The 16,982-nt window shown below is 54.2% G+C and overlaps 1 protein-coding gene across 1 annotated transcript in view; it reads left to right on the forward strand.

The window, feature by feature from the left end:
• Positions 1-508: 508 nt before the first annotated feature.
• GRID2IP (Grid2 interacting protein) overlaps positions 509-16,982 on the forward strand; it is a 54,052-nt gene continuing 37,578 nt past the window's right edge. Inside the window, exons 1-2 of the mRNA XM_067306275.1 lie at positions 509-1,093; positions 4,451-4,605. Coding sequence (XP_067162376.1) covers positions 509-1,093; positions 4,451-4,605 — 740 coding nt within the window. The remainder of the gene's footprint in view (positions 1,094-4,450; positions 4,606-16,982) is intronic.

Consider the following 16,982-nt stretch of genomic DNA (forward strand, 5'->3'; position numbering starts at 1 on the left):
TATGGAAATACTGAGTATTGGGATGAGTTAGTTAAAATAAGGCTGTCTCAAATTACTAGAAGAGCTATTTATTAACGTGGCATGCCAGAAATATGAGATAATCGTTTTGCTAGACAGGTAAATGTAAGCAAGTGACTAAACTCATTTCCATGGGAAAGGTGGATTATGTATATATAACTAACAGGTGAAACAAGGGCTCCCCTCATGTTCTGGATGTCAGATTAAACATTGGCTTTTCATCCAGTTCAACTTGCTTCCTCGCTGCTAAATGCACTGGCACTGCTGGCAGCCCAACAATAGAAGAATAAAAGCCATTTTTAGGGAAAAAAAACAGCAACAAAAGAATCCCCTTTTGGAGCATTTCTTCTCCAAAGGCGCAAGGACAGAGCAGGGACTAGAGCCCACACTCCCGAAGGAATCCACATGGTATCTACAGGGCTTAACATTATTAATAAAGGAGAGTACAGCACAATTCCTTATCTCCCCCCCTTCTTTTCCAGTTGCAACCATGCCGACAACCAACCAGGGCTGGCCCGAGGCGTTCGGGTTCAAGATAAGTGGAAATGGTCCTTGCTACATCCTTTCTGTAGAAGAGGGCAGCACCGCTCACGTGGCCGGTCTCCTGCCGGGGGACCAGGTCCTGGAGATAGAGGGCCAGCCCGTCTCCTCCCTGAGCTGCGAGGCGCTCATCGGCCTGGCGAGGCGGTGCGGCAACGTGCCCCCCAGCATCGGCGTGGTCTCCCGCGTGCAGCAGGTGGACCTCAAACCCGGCCCCCAGGGATGCTTCGGCTTCACCCTGGTGAGCAGCGGCAGCGGCCCCCTGCAAGTGGAAAGCGTCATCCCAGACTCAGCTGCCGCCACGTGCGGGATCAAGCCGGGGGATTACGTGCTAGAAATCAACGGGATCCCGGTGAAGCTCTATGAAGCAGCAGCTACCATGATCCAGTCCTGCCAAGGGAGGTCTCTGAGGCTGGGGCTGCTGAGGCTCGGGCGGCTGCAGAGAGGGACCAACAGCAGCATGCGGGAATTTGTCCAGAGTGCTGAGGCCATCCACCAGGAGAGGAAACGGAAAGCGCAGGAATTCAGCAAGAAGGTAAGGTCAGGCAGGCTGTCGGGGTGCTGAGCACCTGGCTGCTCTGGGCTGCGGCAGACGCGGACACGCTCTGCAAGCCGTGGCTGGCCAGAGAATTAGCAGCACCCCAGAGAGCCGGAATAACACATGTATGTGTCTGCCCTTCCCCTTAGCACTGAGGGCATTGAGCTGCATGGAACACGGACACTTTTGGTTTGGGGATTTCAAGCCCCTGGAATTTCATTTGAGCTTAAGGCTTGTTCTCAGTGCAAAAACCCAATGGCCAGATCTTCAGCAGACACAAATCAGCAAAGCTGTAGTTCAGTACTGAGGGTTTCGCCGATTCCCATAGGCATGTGCCAGTCTTGCCAGAGGGCTCGGATGCAGGGGGACTAGTCTCGGTTTGGTCAGAGGACTGCGGGGTGCAGATTCAGGGCTTCAGTGTCTGAGAGAGGAGCCTAATAATTACCCGTATTTCAATAATGGCGAGGAGAATAAATAAATTTTGCAAAGAGCTTTGAGATTCTCTGGGTGGTGATCCCAAGTACTTATTACTTTTTGCACTATGGAAGCATAACATTTGTCAAATGGAAATCCACGGGGACACATTTCTTACTCAGGAGTATCTGATACTCATTTAAAGTTTTAGCATGCCATCCTGTAGACATTTTAGGTCTTACTTTGTTGCAAGGGAAAAATATCAATGTGATTACATCTTCATTGTGTTCCTGAAGGCTGCCTAGTGGGTAGTTTACCAAACACATTGCCTCTTGCTAATTAAAAAAACAACCATGATCAAATTTATAATCTTTCTAATTTCCATTTCAAAGTAGCCTTTTAGAATACTGTTATGAAAATAACAAGGCTTGTGTTTTTTTGATCCTGAGCTAATAAAAGAACAAGACATTCATAAAGAGATTCATGGGTATCAGCCGAATCCCCTCAGTCAGCTTTTAAATTAAAGATTCACAAATATGCATTGAGGTTTGGATTCATAAGGTGGAGTATTGCGTGTGAAACAGATACCCACTGATTACAGGAGATTAACAACTGCTGGGAAGGTTGCTCCACACTTGATCATGGGTGATCATGGGAGAGCACTTTTAAGCAAGCAAGCAGATAATTTTGTAGTCCTTTTTCATGCGAGTCTCGACAGGATTACCCTGGAACTGGTTCCAGGCTGGTCCTGCAAACATTGTCACTGTATCCATGAAACACCGCTCACTCCTGCAGCAGTACCTCTGCCGCGTCCCTTCCCTCTGAACAAACCCATCTGCGATGGCCTGTGGCACCCCAGAGAATCGGAGCATAAATGAGTTTGCAGAGCACTGCATGCTGCTGGCTTTCAGGCGCTGGAGTGCAGCTTGGCTGGCAAACGGCTCTCTAGGGGGAGTTAATGGCTCAGATGTTTTAAGTAGCTTAATTTTATATACGATGCATAAAAAACACAAAACTCAGCAAGGTGCCTTACCCCCTGTTTTACCTGGAAGCTCTGCTCTCACTGGTGCTTCTGGTGACAGAGCCAGTGAGAATGATCCAGGTGCCAAAGGAGGGTCAGGGAAACTGCTCTACACGCACCCAGGTACTCCTGTCCCAGCCCTGGCGTAAGGCTGGAAGGTCTAAGGGTGCTTGTGGCTCCCATGTCTTATATCATTTGCGAGCTGGAGATATGGAGCCTTTTCCCACACTTGTTCATTCGACAGAGCCCCTGTTTTAATAGGGCTCATTTGGCAAACAGACCCATGGCAGAATTAGTAACATTAATAAAGGCAGCAGGGCCAGGATTTGAGCTGTGCTGTGCAAGTCGAGCCTAACAGCAGCCTAGGGGCATTACCAGGAAGTGATAAAGATGCTCGTGGTTTCAGTTCCAGGTCAACATCTTCGTTTTTCCCCCTACACGCGCAGAAATATGCTGAAGAGTTGTATTGATACAAGCAACAGTAACAACACCACAGTTCCTACTGTGCCAAGCCCTTCAGTCTTGCCTTGGGCAAAAATTTAACAGAAAGGACCTGGGATTTGGTGCATGAAAAAAATGCCGAGTTCTTTGTCAGTACCATGCTGGACCTTGAGATCAAAAAGCACGTGAATCTGTCCATGGGGGAACTGCTGCCTTTAATGCCCCAGATTCAATAACCTTGAAAGGTCTGCTGCTTCGTGGGAATCTCAGCAGCGTTCACATGATGGCTCTCACAAATTGACAAGTACCTGGTGGTTTGTGATGTAGGTTAAAGTGTCTGCGATAACCATCTTTGGAGAGCTTCAAAGTAGAACAAGCGCCAGGAGGCAACGACTCTTCCCCTTTCTTATGTAAGGGGTCTCGCTCATCCAGCATATGAGGCTTCTTAGCTGTCTTCCAGCTCATCTGCGCTGTTTTTGTAGGGAGATACAAACACAGTGGCACACACAGGGGAGGGGTGGGTGACTGCCCTCACTGGTGGTTCCCACCTATGCTCGCAAAGCTGGAGGGAAACAGTTAAACCCACTATCAGCACAAAACTATTAACTAGCAGGAAAGTACAACACAGATGCAGGGACTGCAGGCTTGTGGCAAAGAAAATTTTCTGCATCCTTCATATTTGCTGTACCTGGTGAGGATCAAGTAGGCTTCGAGCAAAGCATCACCAACAGTGTCCAGCACCCACTGCCCAACCAAGCAACAGGGCAAGGAACAGCCACAGTCACCACCATCTCCTATCAGGGGGCCAGGAAGAGGCTAATGAAGAGGGTCCCATGGGTTGGGTGCAGGATAATTGGTTAGATGCTAATTAGCTAATTAGTCTGCCCATTATGGCTATCTCAGGTGGAGTGGACATGGCAGTGGCTAGCAACTAATGAGCTGGCAAGGTCCTTTCCCACTGTCTGTGCTCACACACATGTTCCCTCTCCCTATTTCCCTGCAGCCTTCCAAGAGTTAACAGCAAGAAAGTGTCACTTAGCAGGATCACGGTGTCATTAGAGACTTAAATACCTCTAAAAACACATTGTGATGTCCTCTGCTGGGTAGATTCCAAAATGATCTGTTGGGTCCAAGCCCAGCAGTGCCAAAAGCATCCTCTTGCAGCCTGTGCAGGGGACCAGTTGTGAAGCAACAGAGTTCTGGGTTTTGCTGTGACACCGATGTTTTCAGTGTGATATTTATAACATGCAGAACAGCAGTAGCTGTAATGTGCATGAGGCCCCAGTAATGCTTAGTGATCGGTTGATGACAGCAGTTTCACTTTCCTCACTGCATTGATTCCTTTCTCTTTGGTTGACCAGGTGTTAAAAATAGACAAGATGTGTTTTCTATACAGTCTGTACCTGTATATGTATGTTTGATTTCTCTGCTGCTTAATGTCTGTTCCTTCTTCTTTTCTTGCTCCTGCCCTTCTGTAGGTAGATGAAATCCTTGGTGATCAGCCAGAGGTAAAGGAGAAGGTTTTCACCATCCTGAAGCAGTATGCAGCAGAGAGGAAGGTAGAATACTTGGCTTATGCCCTCTGCATGGTTCTCACCCAAGAGTCCCACCAGCTTCTTATTGACAATATCAGGTACAGAGTGTCAGTAACCTTCATGTTGCCATGCTGGTAATTAAAACATGGGCATCAGCCTGCTGCTGATGAGCGTACAGTGGCTGAGCAGCTCAGGCTTCGGTTATAAAGTTCCCCCTACAAAGCTGCCCTTGCTCACTCTGCGAGCAGCTTCCCTTGGGAAGCACTGGAGGTGCAGAGTGGCTCCCTGGGAGGGTCACCTCCTCTTCCCGGTGGGACTGTAGCTCCACTGAGACAAGTTCATCTTCACTAGAGGGAAACAACTGCAGCTGAGACTGCTCGCTGCTTGGGGCAGAGACCCAGCAGTGCTGGACTTCCCCCTTCCGATGGGGAGCAGCCGAGCACTGAGCTTGATGGAGTCTCCTGGACCATTGTACCCCTGCAGCCTGCCTGGCTGCTTCGCCCTGTTCTGCTGGCATCAGGAGACCTTGCATACTATCCCACGTGTAACAGCCTGTGGGTCCACGCGCAGTGGTCCTGGCATACAGACCACTGAATCTAGTGTGAGACATAGCTGCAGTAACACTCATGACATGGTGGGAAGGAGAGCTCCGTGTCTGCCCAGCGGCCAGCAGCCTGCACCACTTCTGCAGCGCGCAGAGGCACGAAATTGCCTGCTGTCCCCATCCCTGCAGTGACCTAGTGGTCACCAGGCTCACTGATTCATTGCATCTACCGACAACACGGGACTCGGCTCCCTTTTTTGCACATCATTTCAAAGGGAAATTAAATTAGTTGCAGAATGGCTGGCAATTATTCAAGAACTGGGCCAGGAGATAAATCAAGCTCCACAATTAGAAAACTGAAGATTAGGGTTCAGCTGAGGGTTGCCAGCAGGCTTTGGGGATCTCTGTCAGGGTCGTGGGGCTGCCTTCCCCCAGGGCTAAGCGCTGGGCTGAGCTGCACCTGTCTGCTGTGTCCCAGAGGTGGGATCTGGCCAGATCTGTGGGTCACACATTCATGGGTGCTCTGGGACTGTCAAACACGGATTGGTAATTTTGCTAATTGAAGTAGCTATATGTTCATGATACATTTTCAGTGGGGGTAAAACCCCCACAGAGGCCAAGGAAATCTGGCAGGACCAGGAAGATGGTGCAATGCACAAGTGACAGTCTCATCTGGGAGAGGATAGCAGAGACCAAGCCTGGCCACGTGCTTGCAGGATCCTGGCAGTCTCTGCACGTCAGCTCGCGCTCCCGAGTGCTGCCCTCACTTCCCTTGTGAGAGATCCTGAGTCAGTGCAGCTTGTAGTCACGAAGCCTTTCCACTCTCCCTTGGCCTGATTTCCTCCCCTTAGCAGAAGTCCTTGTGGTCGGCACTGAATGATTCCTTCCCCATCTTGTGGTTTGCACCCTTTATTCTCTGCGGAGTTTGGTCCCCATCTCGTTCATACCCGTTCCAGCACCGAAGAGTTAGCCCTGGCTCGCACCTGGGACTGTCAGAAGGGCAGGATGCCGTGGGGGTCCCGTGCCCACATTTCCCAAACCCACTGGGCAAGTTGTCTGCATTGGGGCCACTGGCTGCGCGTGGAAGGCAAGGCAGAGTGTGCAACTTCCCAGCAGCCGTGGGGAAAACAGGGCTGAGAACGAGTGCTGCTCGGTCTTGCTTAGAAACCCCGTTTGAACCCGTGACGTTCCTCTAATCCTCCTAATTCCTAGTGCTGGAGCAATATCCTGACTGATCCGTGAGGTGCCGTTGCCAAGGCAGAAAGGGCAGGGATATCTGTGCCGCAGAGCACGGTGCAGAAATGCTGGAGTTGGCGGTGCATGGGTTGGCCGGTTCCTGGAGACCATAAGTAGCAGCATGGTGCTCAGCATGGGCTAATTCATCCCGGTGCCTGGCAGGATAAACAGCTCCGTCTAGACTGCTAGTAACCCGGCTTGCTCACTTAAAGTTATCATGAGCTACCCCCACAACAGGCAGGCAGGGAAATTTCGCCTGCCAGGCAGGGAAGTCTGTCCTGCGTCCTTGGAGGGTGATGGCCGGACTCCATAGCCTTGGATCGCCCGTCTGCCGGCAGCCTCGGAAAGGGCCTGGCATTTACAATGACCGTCAGGCACGAGTCCCTGCGGGAGCCGTGTGACGCTTGAGCTCCAGCCCTGGCCCGCTGTGTGCTGTCCTGGCGGATGCCGCCTGTCACAGGGATGGACCGGCCAGGAGCACTGCAAGGGGCCACCCGTCCTGTCAGGCTAATGTGCTCTCCCGAAAGTGGGGGAGAGTCACTGTTCCTAGGGGAGGAAAAGAGGAAGCGCAGTCACGGGCTGCCGTGGTGTTTTCAGGGGACGCAGCTTCCCTGCTCGCCGTGCCTGGGTTGCTGGTCAGGAAAGGAGAGCTGAGCGCTCACAGAGTTTCTTTTGACAGACCCCCTGATTAAATTAGCAGGAAATGGAGCATGCAGTGTTTTCCCTCAGGCGTTGTCTCTGCATTGCCCTCCGCACAGCTGAAAACACCTCATGAGGGTGCAAGAAAAGTCCAGGGCTAGAAATGATTAAGCACAGAATCCCCTACCCAGGCAAGCAAAAAAATGTCCTGGCTCTAAATGCACGTCCACCCTGGCGTCTCGGGTGGGCTGGGCTGCGTGTGCCCTGCTCAGTGCTGCCCTGCACGCTGGCCCGCGTGCGCCGGTGCCGAGGGCAGAGCGCGGGGTGCGGATGCGGAGGTGGCGGCACGCGTGTCTGTCGGGGCAGCACGTGCGCGTGGTGCCACTGCTGCGGCACGTGCTGCAGCGTGTGCCTGGCTCTGGCTCGCACTGTGCGCACGGGTCGCTCTCCCCACTGGCCAGCGGCTGCACTCAGCTCACAGCGTTTTCTCCCTCTGCATCTGGCACTTTCAGCACAGCTTGAATCCTCACATCAAGGGGAGGAAGGAAAATTGCTGTCTTTGAAGTTCTTTCTCTCCAAGAGTGGCAGAGACTGGTCTGAGCTGTCGCTCCAAATGCAGCCTGCTAAATATCAGCCATGGGGGATCTAGGGGGTTTGCAGCATTGCGGCCATGCGAGGATGGAAGTATCCCATCTCATCTGTGGGTGTGAGCTGGAAGCCAAATTCTTGTCTGGATTTGGCTCTCTTGCAGTGACTGTATACATAACTTTGTTGCATTTAAGTCCTCTTTGCACTGCTGGGATGGTGCAAGGTGGGGTTTTAAGTGAGGACAGGGCTCGGGGTCCTTGGTGGATTCGTCCTGGTGTCGGTCTAGCATCTCTGCTGCCCTTGGTGGAGCTGTCCCGCCGCGGCGAGACCCGGGCAGGCTTGCCGTCTGCACAGCAGGTCTGCCTGCTCTTCGCAGGGAGCAGGGTGGGTCTGCACAGCGAGACGCTGTCTGTGCCCAGGGCACGTGATGGGGATTATGGTCAGGCAGAGACGATGGCCATTAGGGAATCAGGTCTCCATCTGGCCCCACTCTGGGCCTGGCTTTCCAATTCCTGCTTTAATCAGTGAAATTGCAAGATGTTACAGTTACCATAACAACATCCTCTGTGCCAGGGTCTCAGCCGCGCTTGCAGAGGTCCCGGCGGTGGGGAGGGCGTTGAGAGCGGGTGGCCCAGGGTGGCCCCGGCCTCGCGGCATCCCCCCGTGCTCCTCGCAGCGGCTCTGCTGTGGCGGGCCGTGCACGGGCCCTCCGGAGCCCCTTTAGGACCGCCATCCGTGGGCAAAGCCCGGCCAGGAGATGGGTACGGACGCAGCGCTCGGGCTTGCTCGACCCCTGTGCTCTGCAGCGCTGGCTGTGCCTGGGCACTGATGAGATGCCGTCTCTCGGAGCGCAGGCGGTGGGAAACGTTGCTGGTGCCCCTGGGGTGTGAGCGAGCCCACGGGCCAAGCTGGGCCCCCAGGCCTGTTCCTGCCCCCGCTGGGATCGCTGTTTTGCCTCTCTGCTCTGCCGCCCCAGCGGGAGCCGAATGTGGCTGCCGAATGTGGGTGCAAGGGGGAGACTGGGTGTGCAAATCCCATGGCGGGAGCATTCGGGGCAGAGTCGGCTGGTGCTGAGCGGGACTGTCACGCAAATCTCAAAATTAGTCTCAATTAAGAAAAAAAGAAAAAAACAGAAAAGCTCTTTAATAAGATGGACAGAGATGCCTTGAAAGTCTTGGAGAACTCCATTGTCTTTATCCCTGTGAAATTATATGGGATTTTTTTTCTGCAGAGGGGATTTAAATAAGCTTCTAAATTTTCATGTGCTTATTCCATCTGGACCCAACACCCTTTGCGTGGGGCACAGCGGGTTTTCCTCATGGGAGGTCTCCTTCCCGAAGACCCCCGTAAGCGAGGAGCGGGGGAGAGCAGTGGCCAGCCCCGACGCTCCCACAGCTGCTGGCTGCTGTCCCGGGGAGCACCGAGATGCTGCCCGCTCAGCAGCACCCGAGTCCCAGAACAACAAAGCTGCCGGGGCAGCTTCCACTTATGGCTCTGCTGGTTCGGAAAATAACAGATTAAAACCCCCATAATCATCCCCTGCCCCAGTGTGAAAGGTTAACATTGGGGCTGGGGTAAGATGCTCAGTAAATCAGGCAGCTAATCTCGGTTTAATGGAAATGAAATATTTAGCTTAGGGAAAAGATTTACCATCTAATCTTGATGAAATGAGTTCAAGAGAAAAGAGTTGCTTTAGAAACCAGGTTTCCTAGCTGAGGATGTGTCTGTGGCAAGTATAAGCAGCTCTGTGTTTGCTGCTTCTGCATAATATGAGCTGCTTATGCTGGAGTTTGTCATTGAACAGGTTTGCCACTGAGCAAGAGCTTTTAATGCTTTTAATAACTCACTGAAAGGTGGTGAGAGGCTACAATGTGCTCTAGGTTTATGGGATGCTGTAAATTCATCTGAGTTATTTCCACATAGCTGGAGACAGTTTGTTTGGTGTTCTGCTTTTTTTTTGTTAAGAAAGGATCTAAATCCAGTGACGGGACCCAAACAGTCTCAGGCTTGGGGTTAAGGGACCCCCAGATGACCTGGGGGTTTGGCTTTGAGCCTCTGGCGTAGCCCTTGGGATTCCCACGCCGCCCTCCCGGCTCCTGCCCCATTCCCCTGCTTTCACCCGCGCTGCCCTGGCTCAGCTGCCGCCCCCTCGCCAGCCCCGGGTGCTCCCGAGGTGGCCGCAAGCGCTGTTAGCAGCTGGAGCCCTTGCTGAACCTGGCTGCACCGAGGCTTTCGGTGCCGGACGTGCCATGGCACCGCGAGGGAGGCAGTGGTTTCGCCCGTGACTCACAGTCACCCCGCCGTGCCTGCCTGGAGCTCGTGCAGGGATGTGCTCGGTGGCATTTGCGTCCCCAGCCTGGAATGTGACTTGGACAAGCTGAGCTAATTTGAGCTAATTCAGCAAACGTCCTTTGGAAGGGACGTCCTTTGGCTCACGTTGCGGAGATTTGTCACCTGCCGACGGCTGTTTCATTGAGTGTGGGAAATAGAGGTGGTGGTTCTAATCCAGGGGGAAAGGTCTTCCCATAACGAGACGCCTGAGTAACCAGAAGGCTGAACATCCTGTCCCCGTTGTCGCTGCCAAGCGCTCCCTTGTGCGGGAAATCGTGGTGCCGATGGCTCCCTTGCAGTCCCCACCTTGTGCCCGAACGACTGTGGGATGCTGAAGGGATAAGGGCTGTGGGCAGGGGCCCGTTGCGCGGCCCGCTGGGCCAGCCCCACCGCACGCGTGGCGCAGTCCAGGCTGGGCGAGGGCTGCCCTTCTCCCCCTCGCAGCAGCCCAGTGCTCAGCTCCCGGGCACGGGAGTCCTCCAAGGGCTGTTTCCCTCTGAGTTATCTATGGATGTGAATTATTTTGATGAATAGGGATGCGGTGAGACCGAGGAGGAGCTCTGCCTTGGTGTGAGAGTCCTGCCACCCCAGCCCTCTCCCCGGTCTCTGTAGCAGTTTGGTCACCCCAGGCCACCCAACCAGCAGAGCAGTCAGCCCCTTGCAGTAACACTGAATCCCAGTTTCCTCCCAGTGCTACATCCAGGCCTGGCAGTTCCCTGGGATGCTACGGTGATGTGGGAGTCCCACAGACCTCTACTCCAAGGGGTTTCAGCAGTCAGGGCTTTCTGATGCCTTCTCACCATGCAAAACCAGGAGAAAACCCACCAAGAGGGGCTGGGATGAGCCCCTTCCCGGCAGCTGCTAGTGGCAGGGTGATGGCTCTTCCCATCGGCTGGGGACTGGGGCTCCATGACCCTTGCGGATGAGGGAGGAGAAAGTCTCCCAACAGTTTCCTCACGCGCTGCCCGGGCAGGCAGGATGGTGCACGGGAGCTGCCGTGGGAAGCCCCCGGCCCGCCGTGCACGCCGCCCTCCCGCTGCAGCCCTGGCTGCCGTGCGGCTCTCGGTGCTGGCATGCCCTGTGCCGAGCAAGGCAGCCTGTAAATCCCCGGGATGCTGCTAGCCCTCGCTCTAGCCTGATTGGATCTTCCCTCTGCACCGGCTCTGTTTATTTTTGGGACGCTGCTGCTGCCAGCCCTCCTGCTTCGATGGTTCCTCTGCGGGTCCCCTTCCCCCAGGGAGTTAATGTGTTCCCGCAAGGTGCTGGTTTGCAGCGTAACCCAAGACCCCTAGACTGAGCACAGAAACTGCCTTTCTGCAGAGACACAGGGGCTGCAGACACCTCTCTTCCTCCTCTCTGTCCTAGGACTGAGTTTTTGTTTGAGTTTTCTTTTTTTCTTTCCAGCTCAAATGGATTTCATCCCATTTGTCCAGAATTAAGCTCCTGCAGATTTTAATTTGCTGACATTTTCTTCATCCGTTTGGTTGTGGATAGCAGGGATAATGCACGTGCTGTGCCAGTTCCTCCCTGCGCTCAGATCCCCTGCCCATATGCTTGGTCTATATGGTAAAAGTGCACAACTGTAGTTTTGCTCAAGAATGATGAAATACAGCAGCGAGAGGGAAAGATGAGCTGTCTTGGGTAAGTAACGAACAGACCTTTCCTGGGGACCCAAGGGGGGCTAGGATGGGAATGGTTTTAAAGCAGCTTAATACTTCAATCTAGCAACCCCAGGCACTGCAAAAACTAGATGTGCTAAAAGTTAATTAACTCTTAGCATCCTTATTGCATGGGAGCTGCTATCATCAGAGACTCAGCGCATCGCAGCTCGGCCGGGTGGGGGATAGCGGGAAGCCTTTTATTTTGTATTCCTCCGTCAGCTGTGAATGTCAGAGCCTGGGTCTGGTCCCAGGTGAGCAGCAGGGGCTTTACGCTCCCGTTCCTCCGCGGTGGTGCCGAACGCGTCGGGGGGCTGTGGAGCGGAGCAGGCACCCCGGAGCCGGGATGGGAGCGGGGGCTGTGTTGTGTGGAGTAGTTCGGCATCCCCGGGGTGCAGGCGCCTCTCAGCTCGTCCCTTATTTCTGAGTTGTTTTCAAACCAGGGCAGGGCTACAGTTTCGGCACAGGAATTGCACCGTCCCTGCACCGAGGGGACTCTGCAGCGCCCTCGGAGCAGCTGCCTGCTTTTCCCCCCTGCTTTGGGGGACAGAGTCACCCCCAGAGCTGGGCATCACAAATGGGATTCCTCACCTACCTTGAAACGGGCTTTGGTACTGCTGGAGCGCCGGGTGCCTGCCGCCGTGTCTCTGTGGTTTGCGGCTCGCGTTTCCCCAGTGCCAGCGGCGGCGCCGGAGATGCCCGTGCCGCGCTCCGGGCTGCCCGGCAGCAGGGTTTCAGTTCGAAAACATCTGTTTGCACTGGAACCGTGAAGTGATGAAAATGCAGATCCCCTTTCTCCCCATTGACCTTCAGTGCTGGAAACCTTGTGTATAAAACACCAGTGTTGATGCTGTGCTTAAACAGACGTCGTCCCATTAACCTGAATTTGAGTAGCTGGGTGCGTGTGTGCACCACATTCACACCCTGCGCGTATTAATTCATTAGATGATAACTCTCGTGTTGTTTAGATTATTGTATATTGTCATGTATCTTCTTTAAGTCATTCTGTTGCGCTTTTTTCTGCTGCAGGGAGAATGTAGTTAGCAATAGTTCGTTACTTTTCTTCTTTGTTTATGGTCTATTTGCCTTTTAAACAGCCTCTGCTCATGGGGGGGGAAACAAAGCTTTAAGTAAAATCTGCAGTCTGTTCTTCTAGGTGCCTTGTTGGGCATGGGCTACGGCGTGTGCGCTTTTGATTGCAGTCACTTTTGATCCCTGGCAAAGATAAAACTGCTGCCCGTCAGGGGTTCTCTGATTACTGAAGGAATTCCATGGAGTTCATTTTAATAATGGTTCAAACACAATCTATTTTTCTCAGGTTGTTTTTCATGGCAATAAAATTGCTTGGCATGTTCCTGTATTAAAACACTCCAGCCATCTGTGACATTCTCTGGATAAGAAATTTCATTTTAGCCATCAGGATTTATACACTATACATTGTGCCGCTTCTGTGCTTGCCTCCCCCTCCCCACTTATCTGCTCCTCCAGGATCGGGGGAAAGCTTTCCTTCTCTTTTTGTGCGAAAATACAGCTTGTAGGAGATACAGACAATATCCCCACTGAATCTGCTTCGTTCTTGTTGCTGATTTATACGGCATTTAAAACTTCAAACTAACAGTGTGCTGCTGTCTTGCAACCCATGCAGATAGATACTGTATGAAGCTGGGGGGAAAGTAGGAAGATAATGGAGGAAAAGCAGCTTCTTGTTTGTTTCCCTCAAAAAAAAAATCACTAATCTTCTAGCTGGGTATATGTTAAACTGCCCAGAAAAAGGAATTAGGGCAGCAGAAAAAGATCTGCCACCAGATAGGAAGAGTGATGATAAGTGGGAGTGGAGTTCCTCTTATACAGGTGGAGTTCAAATAGGTCATGACCAAAATACCTTAGTGCAAAATCTATTAAGAGATTAATTTGCTTTGAGAAATCAAACTCCTATAATGCAGATTATATCAGCATAGCATGGCTGCATATTAAAACTGATTTGCAACTTTTATTTTGGAAAGAAGTTGTTTGGTCTGTATGTTTTCTAGCTTTCTTGAATGAAACACAAAAAAAAAACGGATCTTCCTTGCTGTTCCCAAACCAAAGAGCTTAACAGAGTCGGCGACGGCCCTAACCGGCAGGCGCGCGTTGAGCGGCGGTGCCTGTCCCCACGGCCGGCGGCAGCAGGAGCGCCTTCCGGAGCCTTGCGAGCTGGGGTGCTGCCCTTCCGCCTGCGCTGTAGGAAACACGGGCAGGACAACAAACATGGCAGCAGAAGCGTCGCTGCTCTCTGTGCCGTCGAAAAGCAGAGGGTCCCGATCCCGCAGTAGCTTGTGACAAAACTCCCGGTGTCCCAGGAGCTGCTTTAACATTGAATGTCTGGAGGCAGAAGAAACTTGGGGCATGCACAGCAAAGCGCGCTCGGCTCCAAGACCTCCCGCAGCGGCCTAAGCCCGGGGCAAAGGCCTGGCAGAGGTCTCAGCCGCTGGCGTGCTGGCGCTCAGACCTGCTCCCGGGAGAGGAACGTGCCTAAGCGCTCTGGAAACCTCAGCCCGCAGCTCCCCGGCTTCCCGCAGGGCGCCGGTGCGCGAGCTCGCCCACGGGGCATGCACACACTGAACGATTTGGCTGCGGTCCCGGAGCGAGCCTGTGACACAGCGCCCGGAGCCAGGCAGGGAAGCCCCGGGGATGCTCTTGCCCGCCGGAACTTAGAGCAGCCTCTGGGCTCCCCCCTGCTGCTGCAGGAACCGTCTTTGGGCCCCAAGATGCGGGACGGAGGAGGAGTGAGCCCTCAGCGTGCCTGACAGCCCTCTGCACGCAGCGAGCCGCGGGCATGGAGCGGCGGCGCGGCAGGAGCCGGGACAGACGGAGCTGCAGATGGTGGTACGGGAGGTGCTGGGCGCGTCGGTGGGTGGGAGCCGCCTGCAGGCCCTGGGTTTCCCTGGCACAGCTGCCTGCCGCCGGCATCGCGGCACCGGGCTCGCAGGGCTCTCTGCTCCAGCGCTGCGGCCTTTTCCCAGCAGCGTCCTGCCACGCTGCCACGCACATCCTTTCCCACGCTGACGCCAGCAGCCGCGGCACGGATGCCGGTGCGTGAGCTGGGCCGGGTGGCTCTGCAGTCTGCAGTGAGCAGGCATTTGGCCACCGTCTCTGAATACCTGCTGGCTGATGCCAGTAAGGATGGAGGCTACAGAAAAAAGCCCTTCTGGGCGTTTCTTTTGTCTCCAGAAGAAATGTTTCCGGGTCCTCGGCAGCTCCGGAGCCAGGCTGCCAGTCCACTCCCGTGGAAAGACAGAGCCATCGGCTCTCAATGGTTTACGTTGCCTGAGAGAAGGTGACATTGCTGCCCATGACGGAGAGCCACCGCCAGCCCACGGACCTCCCCTCCTTCCTGCTGGATCGGGGCGAGCCTGCGGTGACACGCGAGAGCCCCAGGGACCCAGCGCTCCTCTATTAATAGGGAAGGTCACCCCCTCCGAGCGCGAGCCGGGCGCTGGCTCCAGGGAAGCTCTTACCGGCCTTTTGCTCGGGGACGAGATCAATAGTCATCCGAGCGCGGGACAGCACAGCGTGAGAGAGCGTGCACAGGGCAATAGGCACACGGGAAGGGCGTCAGCGTGGCGCTCGCCGGGGGCTGCGCAGGGGACGTGCCGGCGGGGCCGCGCGGAGGCTCCCTGGCCGAGCTGGCCCTCGCGGCGGGAGCGGCCGCCGCACCGCAGACCCACGCTCTGCGCCGCGCTGGGTGCGGGGAGCTGCTCTCCGGCGAGGGCACTGGGGAAATCGGAGCCCAGGGGAGCTTGTCCCGGAGCGCCGGAGGGCTTGGAACGTGCCTTTCCCTCCGCTGCGGCAGTGCCTCTCCTGGCGCCCTGGCTTAGGCGTCTGCATCAATAAAAGCCGACTGGCCCCGCTCGCGGGCTGTGTTCTCCCATCGCCCTGTGGCACCCAGGGGCCCGGGAGGTCCCGTCCGTTCACGGGCTCCCGCAAACCTTTAAATAAAGCCTGGTGTCGTCATTCTGCCTTGCCTTCAGCCCTTGCCGACCTGTTAATGGCGTTACGGCCTGGCGCTCAGCACTGTCTCGCTGTGTTCAGGCTTTGTCCCTGGGGAGAAGCAGGGGAGGCCGCAGAAGGGCTGGGCGAGCTCCCCTCCCCGGCAAGCGGCCGCCACAGCCCCAAGCCTGCTGTGCTCAGGTGGAAAAGGGCCTTCATTTCTATTTAATGATAATAACGGGTCACATCTGCAAAACATCTGTGGCCAAATGAATAATTATTGAGCCTTCCATTACAGGGGATAATAGTCTTGTGTACACAAAAAAAGCCATTGTGTGAAAATTACAGTTCTGTGCTTGCTACAGAAGCTGGAGTAGTAATTTCCATTTGCAAATCCTTCTCGTGCGCCGCCCTTTAGAGAGGCCCGTGTGTCCCGTGTTGTGGTGGTGTTGCTGCCGGTGGCTGGAGTCCAGCGCAGGGACTGCAAACGCACACACACGCACACACGGCTGATTGACTGATTGCCACCTCCGCCTGAGCACGGGCAGAGGGGCTGCGTGTTCCCGGGCCAGCTCTCCTGGACACGCACAGATAACATCCCTAAATACTTTGAATCCTGCAAAATTTAGCATGGGTGAAACCGCTGAAATGCCGCGGAATTTCAGCCCCCTTTGCGCTGCCGGGGCACCGGAGGGCTCGCCGCTCCCCGCACAGGGATGGTGTAATTTGTGCAGCGTCTGTCTCGCAGGAAAGGTGCAATCAGCAGCATCCTCTCGCCGCGCGCGGCGACGAGCCCCCCTTCTGCGCGCCGCAAAGGGGGAGCGGGCGGTGTGCGGGGAGCTCGGAGCAGCCCTCCCGCAGGGTAACCTGCCGCGCTGGCGGTGAGAGAGGAAAAGATTTGGTGGGTATTGGCATGGCCACTTCGGCTCCAGATTGAAAGCTAGTTAGCAAAAGCCAAGACTATTGGAAACCCTCATGTGTTTTTAATCCCAATAAAGAGGGAACTGATTTGTTTTTTATGCCACTAACTGTCCCCTGCAGCTCTTACAGGCCACCACCGCACTGTGGGATGAGTGCCCAGAGCCTGGCTGCAGTCTGCTAAGAATCGGTAGAGAAATCCAGACAAGAAAAAGTACATTAGGCTTGAGAAAATCTGTGCAATTCAATAACCAAAAGTCCTGTTACATGGGTAAAACAGGGAAAGACTTTTCTATTGCAAAAGTGTGTGAATTTTAGCATTGCAGTATACTGCTGGGGCAGAAGTATTTTTCCAGACTGGTAGCTGTTTATGCAGCGCAATGTCGATATAATCCAAATGTAGTTCAGTGTTTTAATCCACCCTGGGACGTGTGTTTCTGCACATCTGCCAGACTCAAGGTCAGGTCTTTGCTGGTTGCTTCAGTGCTAAACCATATAGTTTTCACTTTTCCTTCCTCTGCTACCGCAGATCATGTCTTGGGGTGGCAGCTCTGGAAAGCTCCGTATCCTCCTTATCAAATACAAGTGCTCT

This window comes from Apteryx mantelli, chromosome 16, assembly GCF_036417845.1.
Source record: "Apteryx mantelli isolate bAptMan1 chromosome 16, bAptMan1.hap1, whole genome shotgun sequence".
In the NCBI taxonomy this organism is placed as follows: Eukaryota; Metazoa; Chordata; class Aves; order Apterygiformes; family Apterygidae; genus Apteryx; species Apteryx mantelli.